Source organism: Oryzias melastigma, linkage group LG18 (assembly GCF_002922805.2).
Source record: "Oryzias melastigma strain HK-1 linkage group LG18, ASM292280v2, whole genome shotgun sequence".
NCBI lineage: Eukaryota > Metazoa > Chordata > Actinopteri > Beloniformes > Adrianichthyidae > Oryzias > Oryzias melastigma.
The window spans coordinates 2218271-2244967 of NC_050529.1; the positions used below are offsets into that span (position 1 = coordinate 2218271).

A 26697-nucleotide genomic window follows, 5' to 3' on the forward strand; every position below is an offset into this window, starting at 1 on the left:
CGGCACTTTTACCAAAAAAGACTCAACAAAACAGCAAACAGTCTTTTGAAGACTTTTTTGGTGTATATATATATATTTGTACATACATAGACGAACTTGGTACCGCTGTTTCCCAAATGACCCGTGGTCAGTCACTGAGACCTGGTGGGATTACAGCAACAACTGAAGACCTCCCATACCATCATAGCACTACCTCCAAAGTGGAGACTGCTAACATCTGTGTAGGATGTTGTAATAGAATGATTTCATATTTTTATCATTAAGACTTTGTATAAAACTATAAATTAGGTTAATTAACAGAAACCTCACACTACAGTATCTCAGTCCAATGTTCTGTTCTCCTGGTTCTGTTGTCCTAATTCCTGGAATGGTCGACGCCTTCCTCGGATTAGACACAGTTTGTTATGACAAAAAAAAAAACTCAGTTGCAGTAAAAATCAATATTTATTTATAAAAACTAAACAACTTGTTCACAAAGATTTAAATCCAATAAGTTATTCTAATACAGATCAATGCAGAATCTGATATAAAAAATTCAGAGAAACAATCTTTCCATCACAGCTATCGTGTTCTTCCAGCTGCTTCTTCTTCTCTGTCAATATTCAGAAACATCTCCACGATGACTTTGTTTCGGACGACGGCTTCAGCATTAAAGGAATGGAGACCTGTCCAGGGTTAACTCCGCCTTCATCTGACGGTGGCTGAGAAGGTTCAGTTCTCTTCATGTTCCTGAACAGAAACAAACAGGAACAGAACATGGATATGTTAGCACATTGAGAACATATTATACGTCCTTAACACATTATAGACACATGAGAACAAAGAAGAGTCTCAATCAATATGTTCAGTTAAAAAGATGATTTATTTATGACGTACCTCCGAATGAGGATCCCTAAAACAACAGCAACAGCTCCAACAACAAAAATGGTGACACCAGCGATGATACCAGCGATGTCACCAGGATCAGGTCCTACAGAACAAAAAGACATGAAGAAACATGAAGAACTGAAGAATAGAACGTTAAAAAATAAAATGAAAGATCATACTTTGTATTTTTGAGTAAAGTCAATAAAATCTTTTTCTATCCTTAAAAATTTATTATGTTTATGCATTTTTGAATTAATGAATAAAACTAAAAATAACCAATTTTTGTATCCAGTTTTTCCTTTACAGTTGATTTCCTGGACTTTGATCCAGTTGTTTCTAGTTATTTCTGCTGAGACAGTTCTGCACGATGCTGTTTTTGAGAAACTCCGGCACAATTTCAAAAATGTTAAGAGTCTGAAAAGCTGAAGCTGTGTGTGAGATCTAAAATCATCACAGCTTCAGTCCGTCTGCAGTGGGTTCTGGTTCTGTTCAGGTTCTTCAGAACTGAAGGTCAAAGGGTCGTCAGCATAGACATGAATCCTACAGAAGCTGCAGAGTCTCAGATTCTAGACTTCAGTCTCAGAAACAGAAAGGTGTTCTCCTCAACTGAACGGTTGTTTGTTTCCGTGTTGTTCTGTGAAACTGATCAGAAGTTTCGTTAGATCAGATTTAGGTTTGAAAACTGTTCATTTCGCTCTAAAAAAAACATCTTACCAACTATCAGGGTGATGTTTGAACATCTGACGTAGTTCGGCAGACAGCAGCTGTAGTTTCCTTCATCCTCTTTGGTGATGTTGATCAGTCTGAGGGAAACGTTTCCATCCTTCAGGTTCTGGTGGATCAGGACGGTTCTGCCTCTGAACTTCTGGTGTTGGTCCGTCTTGTCGTTCCCCTGACTCCGGTATCTGTGCACGACAACATCTGTCCCACGTGTCCATTCCACGGTCTGAGCCGTCAGGTCAAACGGAGGTTTTACTGCACATGACAGAACCACACCCTGACCCGGTTTTGTTTGGACCGTCGGTGGAGAGCAGATCAGTTTAACATCATCTGAAGGGAAAAAAAACAGTTTTTGTTTAAACGGTGTATGTTATAGAGCACTTTTCTACCGTCTTAATGCCCAAAACGCTTTACAGTCAGTCCCACACTGGGGGCAGTCTGGCACCAACCAACAGAGAAGATTTGGGGTTCAGTTCCTTACACAACAACACTTGGACACAAGGGCAAGGCGGGAATCGAACCTCCGGTATTATGATCAGAGGTCGACCGCCCTACCACTGCACCACGGAACATTTGCTTGAAGAAAACAACCACTGTTTTCATCTGATGGACACGAGTTTCTGAGTTGAGACGCACGCCAGCGGTTACAGACAAACTGATGAGGTCATCAAATCAACAACCAAATATTCATTTAGAAGTTTTTGATATGATTAAATAAATCATTAAGGATTAGATCAAATGTGCAGAAATGTGAAAGGAAGACCACCTGAACATGCAACAAAAGATCAGAAATAAAAACATTTTAATAACAATTTTCATCCTATACTGTTCAAGAAATTAATAAATAATCAAATAATTGGCAGGTGGATGGTTTATTTAAACATATTCATGTCATTATTATCGTTTACTTAATGTATTTCTTTTACTATTTTGCTGTATTTTATAAAAAAGAATGTGATTTAAACGCGATAGTGTTAAGGATTTAACGTATTGAGTCGTGTGTGTATTTGTATTTAATACATTCTAAGACACATTAACTTTAATATCCTGCTGATCGTTCAAATAACTGTATTTGATGATATATTTAGTCTTTTTTTCCCTTAGACCACAATTTAATTTGCTTAACTCTAAATGTGAGGTTTAAATACAACAAAGGTTATATGCAAATTAGATTTTTTTTTTTTAGATTTTTAGGTCAACAAAAAGAATTATGATAATTTAAAAAAGAAAAAAGGTGTTACAGAGCAGATAATCATATTTTAATTTTTTATTGGATGGTTCCGAACCGTCCTAATCATATCCTGTCACATGACCCTGAACTTGAATAAACCGGTTTTGGAAAAAATTAAGTTCGTGTGATAGAAGGAGCTAAATAGGTCACCTACACTGTAAAAAGAAATCAGTTGTTTTTACGGAAAAAAATGGAACTGTGGTTGCCAGAATAAACATATAAAAACTACATAGATTATGTAAACAACTTTATAGACGTACTGTAAATATTACATAAGTTATTGTTTTAATTTATGTGAAAAAAACAGTATTTAAATTTTCTTTTTTGATAAGACCTAAAGATGAATTCTGTAATCGTGCTATGCTATAGTGTAATTGCAACAGTCATTTGTTGTACAAAATACTGAATTTCAAAGTTAATTTAAATATATTATATTATAAACAACAAAAAACAATGGTTTAACATTAAATAACCATTTTAATTACAGCAATCTGATGTTACCCAGTCGTAAATGTTTTGTTGTATTTACAGGATTATATGTTAAATTTAAACAATGGTCTGTAAAGTTGTTTACATTTGTGTTGTATTTTCTACATTTTTACCCTGGCAACCACTGCTGCCATTTTTTTTCTGTAAAAACAACAGGATTTTTTTTTCATGTTCTTAAAAATGCAATCACTATAGCATAAAATAAATACATATTTTTGTTGTTTCATCAATTACAGGTCAATTATGTTGGTATTTCACAACATTTCTCTGTACATTTTACGGACATTTTTTACAGTATACTGTACAGGTGAAGCAGCCTCAGACTGATGACGTCTAACTGGAGAGTCGAGTTCTAGACTGTTCGAGGAAGCCCGAGTGACACGCGGCAGCATGCCAACAGCACGTCAACTCCACACGGAAAAGTCCCACGCGGGATTCTAATCTTCACCCCGTGAGGCGGAAGCGCTGACTCATGTAGTTGAGGGTCGACAGTTCGATTCCCACTGCCTCCAGCCAACCGCCGCCGTGTCCTCATAAAGACACTTCAATGAATTTCAAGGTGATGGGACCATCACCATCACCAAGAACGAATGAATTACGGATAGTCGATGTAAACGCTTGAGAGTTTGGAAAAACACAGCTTAATCTAATAATCCATTATTATTATGTTAACATTAAAACTCATCCGAATGACAGCAGAGATCAGAGTGAAGTCAAAAGTTTACCTTTTGCTTTCACCACGTAGAAAATCCAAACCAGCAGAAAAATAATCCTCATGCACATGCTCACTTTTGCTTTTTAGAGCCCGGAATGACAGAAGGCCTATTTATTCAAAGGTAAGCCCCGCCCTGCGACTAAAAACGTATTCCGGTACTGGTGCAGGAAAGCACTAGAATGTTGTCGGTCAATGACGTCACTGTGAGTGCCTGCCATGGACGGCGTGTTCTCTCTTTTTTTTTGTTGTTTTTTTCTCTTTTTCTAGACGGCGTGTTCTCTTGATCGGATTTTCTCTTGTCGTTCTACTGATTTTATTCCCGTTTGTTAACGTATGACTTTAACACTCGTCTCTCCTGCTGTAATTACTGGATTATTACAGTCATTGCTTTGTTTTAGAGTCTTATATGTGCAGTAAATGTGTTTATATTCAATAAAGTAAAAAAATAGACGTTGATGTGAAAAGAAAAGCTCAGTTTTCTGTTAAAGAATCAAAAGCAGATTTAAACTTGTGAGGAATGTTCCACCTGTTTAAGGTGAATCGTTTGGAAAAAATTGTTGACAAAAGATTCAATGGATGATTTTAATTGACGAATGTCCGAGTTGTAGCTGTTTTTAATTTTCTTTTTTTGGGGGGTGGGGGGGGTGATGGTTTCCTCAACTCTAAATTTTAATTTGATGAAAACTAATAACTTTAAATGTAACAAATTGCACAACTTTTGTTAATTGATCCAATGTTTCACTTTTTACAGTTTTTACAGATCATGTGTGTTAAACATACGGATCCTGCCCACCACATGGTTTAATCCAGCCCAGTCATGAAGAGGAAAACATAACAAGGTTTATCATCGTCGTGTGTGTTTGTTTGTGTCATTTCCCTCCAGAGGCGACAGAAAGAGCTGTGTCTTAGGGTCTTATTCTGTGGTCATGACCCAGAACTCATGATCCACAGGTGAGTCCTGGAACAGAGATCAACCGGTAAATTGAGAGCTTTGCTTTCTGGCTGAGCTCTCTTCACCACAATGAACTGATTCAGAGGTGGTATAACGGCGGACGCCACACATATCCACCTGTCGATCTCACGCTCCGATCTTCCCTTACTCGTGATCAAGACCCCAAGATGTTTAAACTTGTGTCAGAGTCCAAGATGCACCAGGAACAGGTCTGATGATATGTGAACCAAGATCCTGCTCCAGTCATACAGAGACCGGACGGCCCTCAGTACGACTCCCCAGACCCCGTTCTCCCAGAGCACCTCCACGGGACATGTCAAAGTCAAGGCCCGGGGGCCGGATCCTACCATGATTTAAGCCTTTCAGAGTGAACTATATCTATATATAAAATCATATATTTCCTTTGGGACACTAAAAAAACGAATGATATATGAAATATTAGTTGTTTTCGTGAGGTTTTCCTACCCCGAAGGTAAAACGACTCTATTCCTGAAGCTCCGCCTGCCAGAGAAATCCGTGTGTCTGTATTTCTCCCACAAAAGTAATCCAAACTTCTTCAAAGATGGATGAACATATGATATATCAGCCTTTAGTAGGTCTGGCCATCTCTACACTGGTTCACAACACAAACACTTCTGTGCTGAGCGGAGTTGGGGGGTGGGGTGTCTTACATACCGTATCAAACACCGTCTTTGAGTTGGAATTTATTGAAGACAGGACACAGCTGGAATATATCCAGTATTCTGAATCTAAAATGAACGTTTTTTGCTGATCAACACTGAAAAAGGGGATAAATGTAGTGTTACACTGTTACACTGGGGGGCGGAGCTCCCAGGAGGGAACGGTTGGCATCGATCTTACATCAGCACGTTTCCACCCGCTCGTTTTCGTGGGGCTGCTGCAGACAGCGCAGGTTTTCAGAGGATTAACCTTAAATGCATGAATAGTTTTTAGGGTTCTTTAAAGTGAGGAATGAACAGTAAAATGAAGTAAAACCTCAAAAAGTAGAATTTTCATGGTAGGGCCTCTGTAAACCTCAAACACTGGAGATGCTAACCTAAATGTTAGCATGTTGGTTAGCATGGCCACCTTCCAATGCAGAGTATGGGAGTTCATGTCCTGTAATTGACATGTTTAATTATGCTTAAAAATATTTTTAAGTTTTAATAATTCAAATTAAATAAATGCTTATTTTAACATATTCCAGGCTGCTACAGTGTTTCTTCTTAGCGTGCAGTGATTTTAGTGTGTAGGTTTATTTGGTGGGGGTGGGGGTGGGGGTTACATAAAATGATCATTCATGTGATTACAGAGATTACTGGTTAAATTATTGACAGATCAAAACCATTCCTTACTTAACAAGTGATAAAATGACATTCCTGACATGATTTAGTTCTTAACCTGAGTTTAAATTATTCACATGTACATCCACACACATAAACACACACCTGCACACACAGATCTGCAGCAGCTGGTCAGGAAAACCAGACGGTGATGATTCTGCTGGATGTAAAAGTTGAAGAAGTTTCTGTATTTCTGATGTTTGTAAGGTGGAGATTTTATGATTGGTACGACACGTTGAGTTAACAGAATATTTGGATCACACAAGAGTTAAGGGAATTACATTCTGTCTGTTTGGTGTTAGTTTGCAGAGAGAACTCCCTAAAGAGCAAAACTCAACATCTGTGTGTTCTCTCCTCTCAAGAATGTTGACATTCTGTTTACTGCAGGTGTAAATATTTCCCAGAAGTCTACTCTAGAGCTGGGATGACTCAGGCTCAATAAATATATCATTCTGATTCCAAAAAAAGTGAGCAGCCTCTTTTTTACATATATATGTTCAAGTCTTATCGGAAAGACGTCAGGATGACACTAAGTGCTGAAAAGAAGCCCCGCCTCTTTGAATTGGAAGAATCCCAAGAAATTAATTTGATGAATTTCCTGTAACTGTTTTTTCCTGTTCGTGGTCACTGGAGACTGAAAGTGGGGATCACTCTGGAGATTTCAGAACACAGACGAGTTCTTGAATTCTTCTGTTCTGCAGCTGCAAACTCAAATAGTTTCAATCTGCTGATTTTAAAGGTCGTCTTTCTCTGTTCAAAGACGGCACAACCCAGATTTACCGACCACGGGAAGACCTTCAGAGTGGAGAACAAACAAAAGGTTAATTTTAGTTCTGCATAGTTGGATAGGAACTCACTATTTCCTCTTGAGGGTTGAATCTAAAGGATGAAGGTTTGAGTCGTGTTCTAAAGAGCTGGACGGACATTCTCCTTTTCTCCAACAAGTACTTGGACTGTTTACATGGAGATGACCTGAAGAAAAGGATCCAAAACTGTAGGAAACAATCCAGCAAACACACCTTCTTTACAGTTTTAAATACAAATCCTAAGATTTTAAAGTACCGTATTTTCCGGACTATAAGTCGCGTTTTTTTTCATAGATTGAATGTCCCTGCGACTTATACTCCAGTGCGACTTATATACGAATTTTTAATGAGATGAGATATGGACTGTAAGTCTAGAGTGCCCTCTTATGGTGATCTATGCAATTACTTTATTTACTTTAGTTATTCAGACGTGACACAGAGGACTAAGAATTTAATGGATTTAGTGATATGGAGTGAGATTGCGTGAAATTAATTACAGTAAAGATACAAAGTTGATGAGTTCTTGAGGCTATAGTTAAATAAAACTGTTGTTATATAAATGCTACACATTTTCATTTTTTTCATGATGCTAATATGTGAATATGTGTTGACACATATTCAGCCTGTTTTCTATTCACTTATGAATGTTATAACTTACCTTCCAGGATGATGTAATATCGTTTTTTTCAACCAGTTTGTAAAATAAATTACTTGAAAAAAATGCGACTTATACTCCAGTGCGACTTATGTATGGTTTTTTCTTCTTCATTATGCATTTTTTGGCCCCTGCGACTTATACTCCGGTGCGACTTATAGTCCGAAAAATACGGTATTATGTGCAAAAATAAATCTCGACCTTGTGATCTCTCCTGAACCTTCAGTCTCTTCCAGTTTCATGACTTAAAGTTTCCTCTTCGGCAGCATTAAACTTTGTTTCTCCATCCTCTCCACGTCATTTGGTAGAAAGATTGTGACAGTAATTATTTTTTCCACCATTACTGGTCCATCCATTCATTTCCTAAACCTGTTTGAGTTTCCAGGACTCCTGGAGATTCTCCCAGTACAGTCGGCTGAGGCTGGATTACACCCAGGATATGTAATGAGTTTGTTGAAGTAAACTCACACCAAATAAACCTTCTAGAGTCCATGATTGACCGATAATGCCTGTTTTCAGTGAGGAAACATGAGAAAACCCACTTATGCACAAGGATTGATCATGGAAACACAGAAAGAACCCAACTGGGACCCTGGTGGTGGAGAGGTGACCCCGGTACAAACCCTATATCTGGTCTTAAAGTTCGACAAACACTACATGATCCTGAAGGGAATCTGACACGATTTCTTTTACACATCAAGTTGATGATTTGAGACTTTTTTTCACTTTAATTCAAATAAACACATTAAACAAAGAATTTGAAAAAGAAAAAAGTACACTAAAAAAAAGACAAAATTAACCCTTGATCAGCTGGGCTGTCATTGCCGACAGCAAAGTAGCATTTAATATTTGGGCTTGTGTTTTGTCAGACGACTTCCCTTCTTGACCCAACAACTCCATTTATCTGGACTTGGAACACCGTAGGAACACCGTAAAGCAAAACTTTATTCATGATTGAAATGAAAAGCTGAGAGAAAACAAGTAGACAGAGATTAAAAACGTGAAGAAGAAGACAACCAAAAACAATAACTAGTCTTGGTTAGTTATTGGATGGACGACAAGCTTGGCGGTAGTGGTGCAGCGGCAGGCTGGTCAACTGCTGACTGGAAGATTTTGGGTTCGATTCCCGCCTTGCCCGCCCACGTGTCCATCAGTGTGTGAATAGGTCTGTAAAGCCCTTTGGGCCTTGGAGGAAGGTAGAAAAGTAGCTGATAAATTTTAGGCTTTTTAGGAGTTCAGCTAATAATTGGGCAACAAGTTAGCTTTTTAGGGGGCTAATTTGGCCTCTAATTAAAGTTTTTATGCTAATTTGTTCAGCAAATATTTTATCAATGTGCTAACATTTTTGGCTAATTGTTATCTACTGGACTTTTTAAGCTAATTTAGAGTTTCGCTTTTATTTCAGCAACATTTTAACGTTTTGGACTAATTGTTATTTTCTGGGGTTTTAGTCTAATTTAGAATTTAGCTTCTAATTTAGAAACAGGCTAAAGTTTTTTTGAGTAATTTAGTTTACTGAGGAATTTTAGGCTAGGAGTTCAGCTAGTAATTAAGCAACCAGGTAGCTTTTTCGCTAATCGGCTTCCACTAAAGGGAGAAGGTAAAAATGTAAAAAAAAAAAAAAATCCCATTTTGAGAAATGCTCGCTTCTTTTTATAATTTTACTTTTGTCCGTGCCAAAAAATAGACATAATTCATATTTATTAAAAAAAAAAAAGAAGGTCATGAATGCAAATCCAAATTTTTAACAACTAAACTAAGACTATGCGGCTCCTTCTAGGTTGTGATTGGTATAAAACAAGCCCAAGTGGCTCTTTTACTGTAAAAAGTTGCCGACCCCTGGAGTAAACCACAATTTCCATAGACATTGGTGTGAGGTTACGTCACACCAACAGTCCTGCCCCAACTCTAATGAACTCATGTCGCTCTGCAGAAACTATGTCCTAGAAAACGACAAGTTTTTAGATTTTGCATAAAACCAACTGAATCTTTTTGAAATGTAAAATTTAAAACACTTTGAAAGCAGATCAAATATAGTTGGGAGAAGGACTTTAAAATGCTTCACAGTACTGAAACTCCCACTTAAAAAAAAAAAATCTTTTAAAGGTTTTGTGATCATAGAGCCATTCATTTTGGTTTTTAAACATTTCATTTTTCCTTTTTTTGTTTTGTTTTTAAGATTTCTAAAACTTTGTTTGTTTGTTTTTTTAGATTTTATTTATAATATATTATCTTGCTAAAGATATTTTTCCCTGATTACAGGTTATTCAAGTTACAAACTGACCAATCAAATGCTTTGAGTACAATTGATTGACAGATTCTCTTGAGCTGGTTTCAGTGGAAGGGGTGTGGAGTTAAAACAACGTCACTCATGATTGGTGACAGTAGTTGCCATAGAAATGTGACTTAGACCGACTCGGACCAATGACTCGTAACACCCTACAATACAGCAAAGTGTCACAAACAAACAAAATAAAACATGGGTATAATGTATGTCTTACTGAGTAAAAAGAGAGTTACAGTTTGTTTTTTTATTTTTACCCACACTCACAAAAATAAAATAACATCCCAAAAATATACATTTTTTTTTTCTTTTATAAATTTTTCCTCAATTTCTATTCATAAATGCATCATCTCCACAAGTCCTTCACCCAGATGCACCCAAGTCTTTTTATCCACAGTTCCTGTTTACACAATCACCGCGCCCCTTTGGCGTCCTCCTCCATTAAGATGAAAGCTGTCTGAAGTAGATGCCGGGTCATCAACATTCCGTCCGCAGCACGTAAAGACGTGGCTTACCGGATCTGTCCAGTGACGGTGTCTCACCCAATGGCAGACAGACTTCCAACCTCTTCTACCAACGCGGTTGGTACTCCTCTCCAATGTCACGTTAACCCTCAATACCTGGTGCTCTGCAGCTGTCAGCGTTGTTCATGACTCACTCCAGAATCCTCACTCTGGTCAGGCCTCTCCCCGTTGATTTCCGAGAGACTCTTCTCTCATTTGTAATGTCTGTAATCAGTCTAGCACCTGTGTGACAGGAAGTCCTCAGGCAGCCATGTTTGTAGTCCAAGAACCTCTTACAATGTGGGTAAGAAGTCCACCACCAGTCATTCAAACATAAACTCTTTAGAAAAAAACAAACAAAAACCTGTGGATGAAGGTGGACGGGATTCAAGTAAAAACTCAAAATCATCGATGGTCAAAGGCAGCAGTGAAGGAGTAAATGATTCAACAGTAGTTTCTTGTTTCTAAAATCCTTAGTTTAACCAGTTTCTGCACAGACTGTGCATCTGTCTTAGAATTGCTTTTTATGCTGATTAAATCAGGGACTAACTTTCCAGTCTTTTTTTTCTTTCACACTAGTGATTCTTATCTGGAGTTACAAACATTCTTGTCTTTCACAACCTCAACCTATTTCATCCAGGAAACTGCTGGTCTATATTAGTGGTAGGCAATAGAAAAATGTCTATTGCGTCAGTTTTCTTCTATCATAACCTAATTTGATCAATTACTGTGCCAAATATTTCATTAAATAATCCGAACCTCATCAGTGTGTTCACACAAAATTTATATAAATAAATAAAGACAAACTAAAAAGAGATTATTCGCAAAGAAACTCCATCTTGTGGGTTCGTGATGTAAAGCTGCTTTACGTTCTTTTATTCACACTTTATTCGTTTTCTGACTATCCTTGAGTGCAGAACGATGGAGGTGCAGCACCTTGAAGTCGTTTCCCCAGAGCTGAAACAGACAGATGAAGCACAAGAAGAAGTTTGGTTCTTGGTTTAGTTTAATACAAGACAGTTTTGACATGAGAGAGTTTGTTCTGGCCTCACTATGGATCTCTCTACTCTCCCACAGCGTCTAAGGAAAGGATCACAGCAGGATCACTAGACTACACGTTTCAGGTGTGAGCGTGTCCTTAAACCCATCTACGGACCTACAGGTGATTCTCCATCTCTTCTGTTGTTCTCCAGAGACGAGATCTTGTTGGTGTCTGACTGCTGGAATATGTTCTTCATTAGTAACTTTTGTTCTTGTGTCCTCGACTGCTCTGTCTTTCATGTTTGCTTTTACCAGCCCAGACCTGCACCACAAGGTGTAGCTTTTCTGGAACTAGTATTGCAGCATTGTTTTGTTAGGTTTCAGTTATGTTTTCACCGTGTCAGAGACAGTTTGATAATGAAGTTATGTGAGGTTCAACGATAAAGCTGTTGCTCAGGACACGCTTGATCTTGACTCAGAAGCGATACAGAGTTGAGTTTGGATAAATGGTAATTGATGTAAACTTGTATAGTAGGCCTAATCTAAATTAGTCAAAAAAGTTAGCCTGTTTCTAAAATAAAAGCTAAACTCTAAATTAGAATAAAAACTCCAGTAAATAACAATTAGCCAGAAATGTTAGCATATTGCTAAAGTATTTGCTAAACTCCAAATTAGCATAAAAAATTTCATTAGAGCCCAAATTAGCCAAAAAAAAAAAACTAGCCCTCATTGCTCGATCACTAGCTTGACTCCCAAATAGCCTAAAATTCCTCAGTAAAGTAAATTTGTCAGAAAGGTTAGCCTGTTTCTAAAATAGAAATTCTAAATTAGCCTAAAACTTCCAGTAAATAACAAATTATCCAAAAATGTTAGCATGTTGCTAAAATAATAGCTAATCTCTAAGTTTTTGAAAATTACTGTTTTATTTGTCTTCAGCCAGAGAGCCACCGTGGAGAGATAAAAGAGCCACATGAGGCTCTGGAGCCACAGGTTGCAGACCTCTGGTTTACTCGCTCTCCCTCTAGCTTACAGCCCCTCACGACCCCAAGCTAACATCACAGTGCAACAGTGAGAAATATCCTTCTATCCAGACGTACAGTTTTTAGATTCCAGCTCAGACCAGGAAAACAAAGACGTTCATGGATCTATTTGTCAACTAGTGGATGGATCAGAATGGGACGGAGCATTACGGCTTTGGTTCCGCCCATTTCACTTGCTGTCACAAATGTAGGCTTTTTTAGACTGCACATTTTTATGAATGTTTATATATTAATGTAGTAGTTTATCATTTTTGTATAAATAAAAGGTTTTATGTTTACCAGTTTGTAAATTAATCATTTTCAAGTCTTAATGCTAATTTTGGCAGCAATTAAAAAGGAAAGTGACCATGTAAACGTGCTGAAATGCTTCATGGTCGAGAAGGTCGGTGCACCAAACTTTTGTGCTGGTCCAAGAAAAAAAGTTAGACACACCGGTCCAACCAGTACAAAAAGTTAGTCCAGAACCCTGTACTTCCTGTTTGGAGCGCTCAAGGGGAAAGTCACACAGTCTAGTTACTGTTTACAGTTAGAGCTCTCGACAGAAATGTCCTCCGTCTGGATCAGGGTAGGAGTGTTATCTGGGTGGAACTTCCTCCAACATTTCTTTATGATCAAATCACCAGTGCAGCTTCTGAGCCTCACCAGAGGAGCTGCTGGTCTCTGGACTAAACTGGGATGTTTCTCTGTTAACTGAAGGATTTTCTTCTGATCATGGTAAGTTCTCTGAAATGAAACCAAAGATGTTTTTCACTTTCAACAAAAGGATAAATGTTCTTTATTTTGATTTGGCAGCATAAGAACTTCCTGGTTTTGTCGTTCATTTTTTCCTTTTTAATCCACAATAAACTCCAGACTGTTTCTCACCTTTTCTGAACAGTTTTTCAACCTTTTTTGAGAAAGAGACAGAGAGACAGAGACAGAGAGACGCGGGACTTTTCTGAAGGCAAAGCTTGCGGTTAGTTTTGAGGCCAGACCGCTGCTGCCACCTGCTGGTTGATGAGGATGATTACTATTTGTGAGACATTTCATGTAATTAGACTCTGGAAAGCTACATTTGCTTATGTTTTAAGTTGATCTGAAATGAATGGAGGCATTGAGAGGAAAAACAGAGATGATTGTGAAAGGATGCTGAGGATAAGAGATGATGAAGGATCAGCTGTTGGGGAGCAGCTGAAAGGAAAGAAGACAAACAAGAATATCTGTGAGCTGAAAGTTAGAATTAAAGTCTTCCACACTCGATTATTGAAGGAGTCTGGAGATAAACCTGCAATCTTCTATAAGTCAACATGATAAAAATAGTCTCTAAAAAGTGTATTTTCTAAATATATTAATACAATGAATTGAATTAATTAGCGTCTTTGTAACATTATAGAGTCGGTCTCCGTATTCTTCAGAGCGAGTTTGAAGTGTGAAAATAACGGTCTCAATCTGTATTTAAAGAAAAGACTTCTGATTGTATCTGTTTAATGCAGATCGCTTCTTTTTTAAGTTCTATTTCCGGTTTACGCGGACTTCCTGCGTCGGTCCAGGCCTTCAGGCTCCGCGTCCCGCTCCTGTCAGCGTTAGAACCGCTAAATGTTTGGATGTTTGTCATAAACTCGTAAACATGGAGTTCTCCTCGATGCTTTGGATCATTTTCATCCCTTTGGTGGAACCATCAGGTATTTGTGATGTTTGTTTTTACCGATCCGCTGTTATCCTGCGGCCTCTCTTCTGGATCCATGAGATCTGTCGTTGAGTTTCTACACTATTAATGTTTTTAATGTGTGATCGTTACTACGGAATGAGCTCATGTGTTTTAATTGTGTATATAATCAAACTTTTTAACTGTTTTATGAATTATTGATGAGAAAGAGGCTCAAAGGAGAGTTGGAACTAACCCGCAACCATCGGGCTAACATCCCGGCGGCAAGTGCGGCTGTAGCGGATCAGATTTGTTTGCGGTTTTAAATCCGTTTTTCATCCGTCCATCTATTCTTCTGTCCGTCTTTTCGTTTCCCGCTGTAAGCCTTTCGGATCGAGGGGCTGCTGGAGCCTATCCCAGCTCCGGTTGGGGTTCCACCATTTTATTATAGATCCTCCATTTTCAATAAATACAAATATAATTTACAGAACCTAAAGAAGTGATAGAAAAAAGGTAATTTCTGCGGATTTAAACAAAAGTGAATTATAGTAAAATATTATATGAATTCGTTTGAGATTTTTTTTCCAGTTACAGCGGCAGAAGAAAAAGCCTTAATCTATAAAACAGTGTTTTTATAATTAATAAAACAAAAACTCCTTCAAATATCTATGACGAAATAGAAACCAGAGCTATAAAGGAATCTGAATCGGACTGTTCCGATCTAAACTCTTAAAAAGAACATTTTAATTTGGTTTCTTTAAGAGATCTGAGTTTATATTTCTGAATTTTACTGGATTTATTGATTGTTTTTTTTCACCAACAAAATGCGTTTAATTGATTTACATCCAAATTGATTTGATTTAAAGCAAACATTAGGATTAAGAATAACGTAATTATTTAATTCATTATTTTAGCTTCATACATCAAATAATAATTAATAAACGTTAATAATTTATTAATTAAGTTGTAGAGGCGATACAGCCAAATGAATATGAAATCCCACAAAAACAAAATTCGTCAGCAGATAAATAAAATATTAATAACCTTTATTTCACCAATTTTAATAAATACAAATGATTTTCCTGCAATACTGATAATGTTGAAAATGTATTATTATTTTTAGAATAATTATAATTTGCTTATTTTTATTCTTTACTTATTTTTTACTTAAAAAGATCTTCATGTTTTTCACACAATAATAAATTAAAACTTTGTTTTATCATGATCGTGTTTAAATTAAATAATTTAAAATACTTTAAAAACGGAGAAATTGTAAAATAAAACGAGATCATATCAGAGAAAAGCAATTTATTGTATTAAACCACTTTAAAATAATATTAAAGCCTTACATTTAGACATTGATCATCAAATAATAAATATTTACTAAACTTTAAATCTTTTACAAGTTAAATCCAAAAAGAGGGACTTTCAGAAAAACACTTTAATTGATTTAAATCACTTTTTTTTAATTTGGCCCGAAAAAATAACTAAAAACGTAACTAAAAATCTTCGAAATTAAAATGATAAATTAAAGTTAAATATTTCCATGAGGAAACATGAACCATTCTCTGCCAGTTGTAATTTAAATGCTCTTTTTCCGCTCTTTCCGTGCGGGTTCGGTGCGGGGGTCTCCCCGCAGCCCCGCGGCCTCTGCGCTCTGCGGCTGCGCAGACGTTCACGTTTCGGCGCCTTTGATATTATTTTTTTCCCGCTATATTTTACATAAGCAGTAGACCTATTTCAATGAATATTTTCTTGGAAGTTCTAATTGTTCTGTGCGACTCACGAACCAAACCGGGTCCATCCGATCCAAGCACGTGACGTTTCAGTGAGCGCGCGCGTTAGGAGCGCGCGGGACGTGGTTTTCCTCAAACGTTGTAAATGTTCCACTAAACTCAAACTTTGTGCTTTTTTTCAGACGCTTTTCAGTTTGACTGTTCTCCATCGACGGTCCAAACAGAACCGGGTGAGGACGTGGTTCTGTCATGTTCTGTAAAACATTTCGTGATGTGACTATTGGACATTAAGAAGGTAAAGAAGTGCTTTTAAACTGAAAATGTGCTTTTTTTTTTTAGGAGCTTTTGAACTAAAATGTTCTCCACTGACGGTCCAAAAAGAACCGGGTCAGGACATGGATCTGTCCTGTGCAGTAAAACCTTCATTAAACATAAAGGCTGATTCCCTGGAATGCAAACGTGACGATGATATCGTACATGTATATCGGAGCCGCTGGGACGACCCGTCCTCTCAGCACCAGAAGTTCAAAAACAGAACCGTCCTGGACCGCCAGAACCTGGAGGATGGAAGCTTTTCTCTCACTCTGAAGAACGTCACCAAAGAGGATGAAGGAAACTACAGCTGCTGCTTCCCAATGAGAGGAATCGTGTCATCAGCCATCAGCCTGACAGTCGGTAAGGTGCTTTATTCAGAACAGAATTAACATAAATAAATAAATAAATCTGATCTAACAAGTTCTGATCAGTTTCACAGACGAACAAGGAAACAAACAAAGATCCAGGTGAGGAGAACATCTTTCTGTTTCTGAGACTGAAGTCTGTAGAATCTGAGACTCTGCAGCTTCTGTAGGATCTATATCTACGCTGACGACCCTTTGACCTTCAGTTCTGAAGTACCTGAACAGAACCAGAACCCACTGCAGACGGACTGAAGCTGTGATTGAATAATTCGAGAACATGTGAAGTTCTTCTGATTCATCTATTTATTAATCATTTATCTTTCACATTCTAAAGCATTTTAATGGTTCTTTTACGTCTCACTTGTGTTTTTAACAAATATTTCTAAATGTTTTTGGTTTCAAACGTTCTGAACATCAAAGTTTTTTATTCATCAATACAACAATTAAAACAGCAACTGATCATATTCATTTTATGTATCGTGAATTTTAAAGATTAGAGTAAAAACAAAAGGTATATTTTTATTTTAATTGATTATTTTACTTTCTTTTCTTGATGTCTCTTTGTCTTGTAGGATCTGGTCTGAGCTCTGGTCTCATCGCTCTCATCGCTCTCATTGGTCTTGGTCTTGGAGTTGGTTTATTGATCCTCGCTTGGAAGTACGTCAAAAATAAATTCTCTTTTTTTATAGAACAGAATCATTCATTTGTGTTTTCCAAATCTCTTTCTCCAGAAACAGAGCTGCTCTCTCCAGATCTCCTCCTTGTATTCTGAGGTCAGAACCATGTTTACATCATTCATCCATTTATTCAGACCAAAATATTTTCTATTTTATTCCTATTTCTAACAAGGATGAACTCTCAAAGAAGAATAATTGATCGAGTGATATTTCAGACCTGATTTGATCTAAACTGAAACTATTCAGTGTCTAAACCAGAACTAAACTCCGGCCCGCGGGCCAGATCCGGCCCGCCCCCACGTTTGGTCCGGCCCGATGATTTTTCTTTTGTTTTCATGTAGCTGCACAGATCAAGACCCACAAACGTGACTTTTTCTTCTCCCTTCTGCAGTCTGTGCCTCTGTCTGAACCCCAAATGTCTGTCAATAGAACAGAATCTTTTCTTTCTACATTGTATTTCACATTTCGTCTCGCCGATTCTCTCAGAGCGAATGTGCTGCTGCGTCTTTTCAAACAGCCTGTTCTGTGTCCTGATTGGCTGGAGACCTTGTCAGTCATCTCCTCTGCTGTGTCTCCATGCAGATCTGCATAAATCTTTGATCTCTGGTTCATTCTATTAAACTGGATATTTTTCTATGACGGTTTGAACTTTGAGAGTTTAAACAAAGAGAAAAGAGTGAAAATGTTCTCGTGCTCGTCAGAGAAAGAGTGTTTTATTGCCTCAAAACATCTTTAATTCTCCTTCACGGATTTTATTTTTAGAGCAGAACTGCAGGAAAACTGTGAATAAAACAGGATCAATAAATAATGCGTATTGTGGCGTTTTTCTTATGTCTAAACTCCAGAAATAAGATACAAACATTCCTCATGAACAGTTCAGGCTCCATGCGATCACAAAACTCACCTGTCAAAGTAAGAGTTTTTCTGTCCACCAAAATAAAGTTTTCCCCACGTTTGGCTGATATATAAAATTCACGCATATTTTTAAAATGAATGTTTGTGTGAAATGGCCAAATAAAAATGGAGAACACAAAACGTGTTGAGGTGATGATTGGTTTAATCGATTCTTTTGGCGGGAACGTTTGACAAAAACCCAGAAAGATTGACAAAAAAGGTCAAAAGCATCTGCACTGAGATCCAGGTCACACAGACTGATGACTGTAGTTCTGCTTTGAGTCCGAGTTTATCTTTTTAGTTTACTAGTTTAAAAACAAAACTAAAGAACTGCTGGAAATCCAGAAGAAAACCAGAAAAAACCAAATCAATCAGAATGTTTTGACGCTGTTTATGTAAAAGCTGCTGTAACATGATGACAGCAGGCGTATGGATCACTAACCATGAGTCCTAATGTTCTCTTCCTGCAGGAGGAATCCAGCTGTGCTGTGAGGCTGTGGAGAAATGGTGCTAACCGCTACACCACTACGTCAGCTCTCTCAGACCAGAACCCTGCTCCTTACGATGTCTCTAGGTCGTCCTGAACTTGTGTGTAATGGTTCTGCAAAAGACTACAACTGTAAACTGGAACTACTTCCTGGTTGAAGCCGTTGGAAAACTTTGACTTTGTAACGTTCACGATCTGTGTAAAGTGAATCAACTTCCATTATCCTCACCAATACTTCAGGATACACGACAATGGTACGTTCCATTTTCACGATGTCCCCTGAGGTGACATCATGACCCTCAAAGGACCTGTAAGACACACTCCTCTTGGACCGGACCACCCTAGAACCTGTGCAGGTGAACTAAGGCTTAAGTCACTGAAAGGTGTGATTACCTGAGAACTCTCAGTTTAAGCTGCTGGATTGTTGGATGGTGACACAACTGTGTGTGTTTGCTGCTAGGAAGTGGAACAACAGGAGGAGGTCCAGATGAAGATGAGAGTGTTGATGCTGGAGGGTTCTGAACGGGGTTCTGTGGTTTGGTTCAGGGTCCGCATTCAACCCGTCTGATCTCAAGTGGGCCGGACCAGGAACATAGGAAAATAGCCTCAAGTCAACTTGTTATCTGTAGCCTCAGCTGACCTAGTATCCTTCTACTCACTATTTATTGCTATTATCAGAGCTAGCATTACTTTTGGTGATCGTGTGTCCCACCTGATCATTTTATAGCAACAGCAGTGAGTCTGGCATTAAACAGAACTGCATTATACCCAGATGAGGCGCACACTTCCAAAGAAATGCAGATTTTTCTCTTTAACTATCCTGGGATTTCTTCCCTTTGCTTCCCTCTAGTGGTGGAATTGTGCATTGCAGCAATGTCTTCAAATAACCATAACCGTCCACAGGAATGGGTTAGAAACTTGCTTTTTTCCCCAACATCCTTATAATTTTTTCTCTTTGTGACTGGACAGATTAAACCATCACCAACAAACTTTTTAACAGTTCTTTTGTCTCTCAGACACATTGGGAATTTTCTCTTGAAAATCTACCAACTCAGACTACGGTCACATATCCCAAAATGCCACAGCGCCGTGACACAAATGCGAGTTTTGTCATTGGAAGGCGGCAGTTGTACTTTTACACGCCACATGGAGGTTTTCAGAAAAGTTATAATTTTATGGTGACCACATTGTTTTTCTTTCTCGTCTTGAGGTCACGCGGTGACAGTCCGGTGTCAGTGCCATTTAAAAATGGGGGATTTCAGCTGGACTCGCCAGCCAGGTGCAGCTCTGATTGGACGATGGTAAATGACTTTAGGTGGCGGCCGTTCAGATCAAGTGATACCGACCATTTGGTATCTGGGGGGTGTGGTCATTCTGTAGTACTACCTGAGTCTACATTCATGACCACACCAACATCAGGCGGCGGTTTGATATCGTACAAGTTCAGTTGATGCCTCATCAGTATTTGTGACCGAAGCCTTAAAGATTCATGAGAGAGTGAACACGCTGCTTTATGTTTGTCCTAAACTCCAGAGCGTACCGATACATTTATCAATACTAACTAATGATCAATAATGAGTCTCAATAATCACTGATGTAATAAGAAACTTTCTGCTGTGATGTCATCATGAACTGTGACCTCTGAGGATGTTTAACGTCGACCACGGTGCTGTTTCTGTTTTCTTCTCTATATTTTGTTTATTGTTGTATTTAGTTCAGAAAACTGGAGATCTGTGAGAACATTTCATTAAAAAAGTTGTCAAAAACATGTTTGGAACTAATTTATTCATGTTTTCACGACAAAAACACTCCATGTGGTTTAAACTATTAAAGTTTCAAAAATATTGATTCCAATCTGCTCAGAAATTACATTTAATTTATTTATTTGTGAAGATTAAAGCTGGTTTGATCAGACAGACAGTTTCCCAGTGGATCTTTATCTCCAGCTCTGACGTTCTTCTAACTCTTCCATCGTTTTTAACTCCTAAGGAGCCAATCAGGTTCATTTATCACCGACCACGACCCACAAATCTATTCAACCTTTAGAAAAATAAAGACACTGATCTGAACACTATTATAATAAATATAAATGTTTGCAGATCAACTTTCATGTAGAATCAGATGAAAACTAGACAGATTTCCTCTCAACAGAACTCTCATCACTTTAACTAAATCATTCCAGAATTTTCTGATTCATTTTAATTATTTTTATTTTGAGAGAATTTTACACTCAGTTTTCACAACATTGATTAGGTTTATGGTAAATATATCACTACTATTGCTAATAGAAAATACAGATACCAGTCAACACCTGCATCCCTTACATCTTATATTTATGGATAATTACAGATCCGTCATTGTTTGAAACAATTAAAGCATCAATATAATCACAAATTTCATCAATCACGCCCACTATACCTCTTTAAACGACAGAGATATTTTAAACACAGATTGGATCACGATGGATCAGCCAGGAGACAAATTAAACGAGATTATAATTCTCATGGATTTGTTTTTGAAAGATATCAAGATAATGCTGCATTTTATGGAATTGTGTTGAACACACATCAGTAAGACTCTATTTAACTAATGACAATGTGGACTAAATTATAACTATATGTTACATGCTAATACATGCTAATTTTGGTTAGCATCCACACTAACACCTTTTTAGCAGACCTATGGGGAAATTCCAGGACACAGTTTCCAAATGGAATGCAATGTATGCAAATTTATGCAATTTAAGTACGTTATACAATTTAAGCAATTCATGTAAATTATGCAATTTATGCAAATTATATAATTTATGCAATTTAAACTGTTTATGGCAACCGCATTCATATGAAGCATGCTACTTTTCTAGTTCTATAATGCTGGATTTCTATCAGAAAACAACCTCTCCCGGGTCACCAGCAGCCCCGCAGCTCCCGCCATGATCACCCGCGTCCCGCCCAGATCCCAGGTAACAGGGCTGACACCTGGCCAACCCACAGGTCACTAAACTGTGCTTACAGCTCTTATTTGGTCCTTAACTCGTCGGAAGGTGCTGGATCATTTCCTAGAAGGGTGAGGAGATGAGGAGCACGTTCACGCATGCGCACGGGTGCAGTCATCAGCCGACTCAAAAGCATCTCCAACATATCCTAATATTCGTGGATGATAATATCGTCCAGAGCAGGAGTTTATTGTGGCTTACTTGAGGGCGCAGAGAGACAGAGTGACAGTCCTATGATGGAGAGTACTCAGTCTGTTGTTCTGAATGACAGAAAACTACTCGAACAGCTGCTTCCTCTCTGTCCTCCTCTCTGGAGGTTCCGTTTTGTTTGTGTTGCAGAACACACACACATACAAACACACACAAAACTGATCACTTCTAAAATAATCTCCTTCATCCGTTTTAAACACACCGTTAACTGAGGTCCGCACTCTAAGCCCCGCCCATTTACCCGAACCAGTGGGCTGAATCAGAATGGACCAATGAAGAGCTGCTCAGCACATGTGAACTGAAGTAACCTCCTGCATAAAAACCTTGGAGGGAGGGGTTGGAGAAAGGAGGAATCTGAGTGTCAGAGTGTCAGAGTTACCTCCGCTGTCTGACTGAACAGTTCAGTGAGGAGACTGAAGACTACAGTCTGATCGGGATTTCTGGACCATGAAGATCATTTTTCTGCTGGTTCTGATTCTCTTAGTGGTGGAAGGATTTCCAGGTAAACTTTTTGACTCTTTAGTAAACTGAACTCTGTCAGTTCAGGAGGTTCCGCTGTTGTTAGAATGGGTTTAATTTTATTATAATAAGAATGCATTATTAGATTAATGTGTTTTTCAGACACTTAAAGCGCGTAGTGTGTATCCATTAATCATTCATTCTCTCTTTTTTGGCTGCCCGTGTAAGGTCTCTGATTCTGTGCTGTCAATGTATGTGGCGCATCGGTGAGCGATTCTGTCTCAGTGTGTGGAGGTTCCCGTGAGGGACTTTTCTGGTTTCTTTTCTGTGTGAAGTTTGCGCTCTGGCCTCCTCAATCCGTTTACAACTCGACTCTCAAGTTGACTGCTTCATTTCAGGCCCGAACTCACTTAGCTCCATATCACTCTGAGTTTACTTTGTATTTTTTTATATTTCCAAAACCCGTTTATTCAAGTTCGGGATAACGTGAACTGATCAGGACGCATCGGATCCATCAATAATAATAATAAAATATGATTTTCTACCCTGCAACACCGTTTCATGAGCATTCTGGGTGTTTGTTTATCCAGTTTGTTGGAGTTAAACCGCGCATTTAAAGCTAAATAAAATCTGATCAAATTAAAATAATACGAAAACCAAAATACGGCATCAAATGGAAGAGAAGTTAAAGTGAATATTCAGAGGGATATTAAAGTCTTAGAAAGAAGAAAAAAACGGAAACATAATTATAATATTTATAAATACATAGTATCCTAAGTAGTAAATACAAACAACCCGCCCGCTACGTATTTGTTTATTTGTAGAACAATATGATAATTATTGATCAGCTGTCGTTATCTATGTTGTTCTTCCTTCTTTTCGTGCGTGTTTCTGTGCGGGGGTCTTCCCGCAGTAACGTTCACGTTACGGTGGCTTTGATCTCATTTTCCCGCTTTGTTTATTGGATAATATTAAAAGGGTTTAAATGTATTCTTTCTTGGAGATTCATTTCTTTGCTCTCGTGCGCCTGCGCAGACTCCAATCATGCAAATCATCTAAACTCTAAAGCGGGAAAGTTCGGATCAATCACAGACCGACTCACAAACTGATCGATCTAATTAAAACTTCTGGCACGCGGGAAGAACGCGCGCGGGACTTCTGCTGTTGTTTTCCACAAACACTGAAGATATTTCACTCTATTTTTCAGGACCTTTTAAACTGATCTGCTCTCCACCGACGGTCCAAACAGAACCGGGTCAGGACGTGGTTCTGTCATGTGCAGTAGAACCTCCGTTTGACCTGACGGATCAGACCGTGGAATGGTCACGTGACACAGATGTTATCGTGCACGTGTACCGGAGTCGGGCGGACAACCAGTTCCTTCAGAACCAGAAGTTCAGAGGCAGAACCGTCCTGATCCACCAGAACCTGAAGGATGGAAAGGTTTCCCTCAGACTGATCAACATCACCAAAGAGGATGAAGGAAACTACAGCTGATGTCTGCCGAACCATGAGGTCCAATCATCCGTCACCCTGACAGTTGGTGAGAGGCTGATTTACAGCAGAATTCACTAATAAACAAACAAATAAATAAATCTGACATATTTCTGATCAGTTTCACAAACAAACAAAGATCCAGGTGAGGAGAACACCTTTCTGTTTCTGAGACTGAAGTCTGTAGAATCTGAGACTCTGCAGCTTCTGTAGGATTCATATCTATGCTGACGACCCTTTGACCTTCAGTTCTGAAGAACCTGAACAGAACCAGAACCCACTGCAGACGGACTGAAGCTGTGATTGAATAATTCTAGATCATCTAGATCAATTCTTCTTGGATCATTTAAATTTAAGGGAAAATAGTTGAGTTTCAACAAATATTTATTAACGTTTTTTTGTTTCTGAACATCATTATTGTTTAGTTTATTAATACAACTATTACACCTATTTTTCAGTTATAACAACTGATTTTTTTCATGAACTTCAATAACTAAATAAAAACACAATGTATGATTTTTTTTCTTTTGTTTTTTTTTTTCTTTGTCCTGTAGGATCTGGTCTGAGTTCTGGTTCCGTCGTGGTCATCGTTCTTGGAGTTGCTGGTGTTATTCTTGTTATTTTAGGAATCCTCGGTTGGTAAGTCATAAAGGATCTTATTGTTACTGAACAGAACTTCTTAGTTCAGATCCAGAACTCTGGATCTCTGACCATGAGTTTTGTTCTTAATGTTCTCCCTCTGCAGGAGGAAGAGAGACGATCCAGATGTACTGTGAGCCAAACTGTGGAGAGAGGATGCTAACCAGGGGATGAGAGTGGAAGAAGGGCAACAAAAAGATGTTTATTTTGTCTTTAATCAGCATGTAAATGAAGTAAAATGTTAAGAGATAAATATATGACCTGTACAGGTGAAAGTGTTACGAATGTCATTTTATGTAAACAGTATATCTACAACATGAGTTCACTTTATCATAGACTCAGAGAAGCATTAACACACTGGAGACTCTTTGTGTCGACATTGTGAAGCAGCAGAATCTTAAACTGATCAACAACTTGAGTGTTGAAATTATTCATATTTATTGTCATTATCACTGTTGCTGTGAGGATTTTACTTTGGTCTACAGCTTAATTCTTGTGTCTTGTGTCTTGTTTTCAGTTATCAGGTCATCTCCGTTTCCTCTTTTTATTTTGAGAGTTTTGTGTGGTTTATTTATTAAATGTTTACATTTCTATAATCAAGTCCAGCTTCCTGCATTTTGAGACATTTTCTTGGTTTTTAAAAGTTGAACCCAAAGTGACTCTTGTTCTATATTCACAGCTCTCTTTTGCATTTTGTCCTCTAAAGAAATCATTTTCATGATTTCAGAGAATTTATAAAACAAAAAATGAAAATCTGAAACAGAATTTACTAACTTACTAACTATATTTGTATGGAGCTACAATGAGGCCAAAATGATTTGAAACCCAAATAAAACATTTTGAAAATAATATTGTTGTTTGGCCAAAAAATAAAAAATGTCTGGAACTTTTTGCTTTTCTAAAATAACCCCGCTAGACACAGCTCAGAAGATCCCAGGATGCCCCCCTCCCCACCTGACTGACATCTACTCTGCCTCAGCAGCTCTTGATTTAGATTTGATCTTTATTTTTATTTTTTTAATCTCTGTGAACTCCAGACTGTTTCTCACCTTTTCTTAACTACTAAAAAAAGTTCAAATATACCAGCTAACCTAAATGCAACATTCATCTGAGAACCGAGCTACATTTTTCCGTGAAGACATGTTTTCATTTTGACAAATAATGTTTGTCACAAACAGTTAGTAATAATCTAGATCTGAAGGAGAGATTCCAGCTTTGGAATCCTTCATGTTTGTGAGTCGCTGCTGCCCCCTGCTGGTTGAAGACAGTAACTGCCTTTTTTAGAAGAGATTTAAGAACATCTGTAATACATTGATATTTTCTTTTAACGCTTTTATCCTCATCAGAGTCAGTGATCAGCTTCAATAACAATTACAATTCCTGTGTTTCAATTTAGTACTTCACCATTCCTCCACAGACCTCCTTAGTACTTCATGGAGTACTACTCCTGGAAATATGAAGCATTTTTACTGTGTACTTTTTGAGTAAAGTACATCTGAAAAGAGAACCTCAGCATCTTCATCTCTGCTACCTCCAGCTCTGCTTTTTCATTGGTTTCTAAACTGTCACGTGACCCTAAAGAGGAACAAGCTGGTGAGTGATGCTGATGTTTGTGTAGTGGAAGAAGCTGGTTGGGTCTTCTCAACTCTAATGCAAATGAGCACCTGTTCAGGTGTGTCTGAGCTGGTTCCTGGTTCTCATCTTCCTGGTCTTCTCCTGCATCTGCAGCTTTCCATTTTGGTGTAGTGGTTTTTACTCTCCAGATCTGGACTAAAATCTTCAGTTGGAACAGAACCCATCGTCCATTCTTCAGGTGATTCTCCACAACCGTTCTGTCTTTGTGGCTCATGTTCTTCTGCTCCATCTTGACCCTCCACAGGTCTTTGTGTGGAACCTGCTGCTGCTTTCAACTGGTCTGAATGGATTTGTCCAGACTCCACTTTCTCCCATCTTCTGACTCCTGATGGTCACATGGTTACTCAGAGGATTCTGGGACTTTGGGGCCCTTCAGGACTCAGATTTAGAGTCTCAATATCCTGGTAGAAGTACATTGGTGTTAGGGTTTGATTGTGGTGGTAAACTGTGACTTTGACAGATTTTCATCTATTTTAGTTTTTGTGTCAGAGGCTTCAGCAGTGACTCTGTGGTGGAGGGTCTTTGTTTTATTTTATGGAAGCTGGATTCCCTTCACTTCTTGTACACAGACAGGAGGGGGG

At 38.2% G+C, this 26697-nt stretch overlaps 2 protein-coding genes across 4 annotated transcripts; one reads left to right on the top strand and one right to left on the bottom strand.

Annotated features, from left to right (window-relative positions):
* Nucleotides 1–429: 429 nt before the first annotated feature.
* On the bottom strand, nt 430–5256 carry LOC112156238 (myelin-oligodendrocyte glycoprotein). Its single transcript, XM_024288463.2, has 4 exons — nt 4033–5256; nt 1582–1917; nt 877–970; nt 430–729 (listed from the first exon to the last, which is right to left on the bottom strand). Exons 1-4 carry the CDS (start codon nt 4088–4090, stop codon nt 603–605), a joined length of 615 nt encoding a protein of 204 aa, XP_024144231.1. The 5' UTR covers nt 4091–5256; the 3' UTR covers nt 430–602.
* An 8801-nt stretch (nt 5257–14057) lies between these two features.
* On the top strand, nt 14058–20445 carry LOC112156237. Of its 3 annotated transcripts, none has more exons than XR_004949651.1 (8): nt 14058–14247; nt 16129–16176; nt 16286–16621; nt 16693–16728; nt 17199–17283; nt 17358–17399; nt 18668–19067; nt 19145–20445. XR_004949651.1 is itself a non-coding variant. In XM_024288461.2 (7 exons), exons 1-7 carry the CDS (start codon nt 14193–14195, stop codon nt 18687–18689), a joined length of 624 nt encoding a protein of 207 aa, XP_024144229.1. In that variant the 5' UTR covers nt 14058–14192; the 3' UTR covers nt 18690–20445. The 3 variants fall into 3 exon arrangements, 1 of the variants encoding a protein (XP_024144229.1); XR_002920937.2 differs by having other exon boundaries at nt 18668–19040; XM_024288461.2 differs by having other exon boundaries at nt 18668–20445.
* Nucleotides 20446–26697: the final 6252 nt, after the last annotated feature.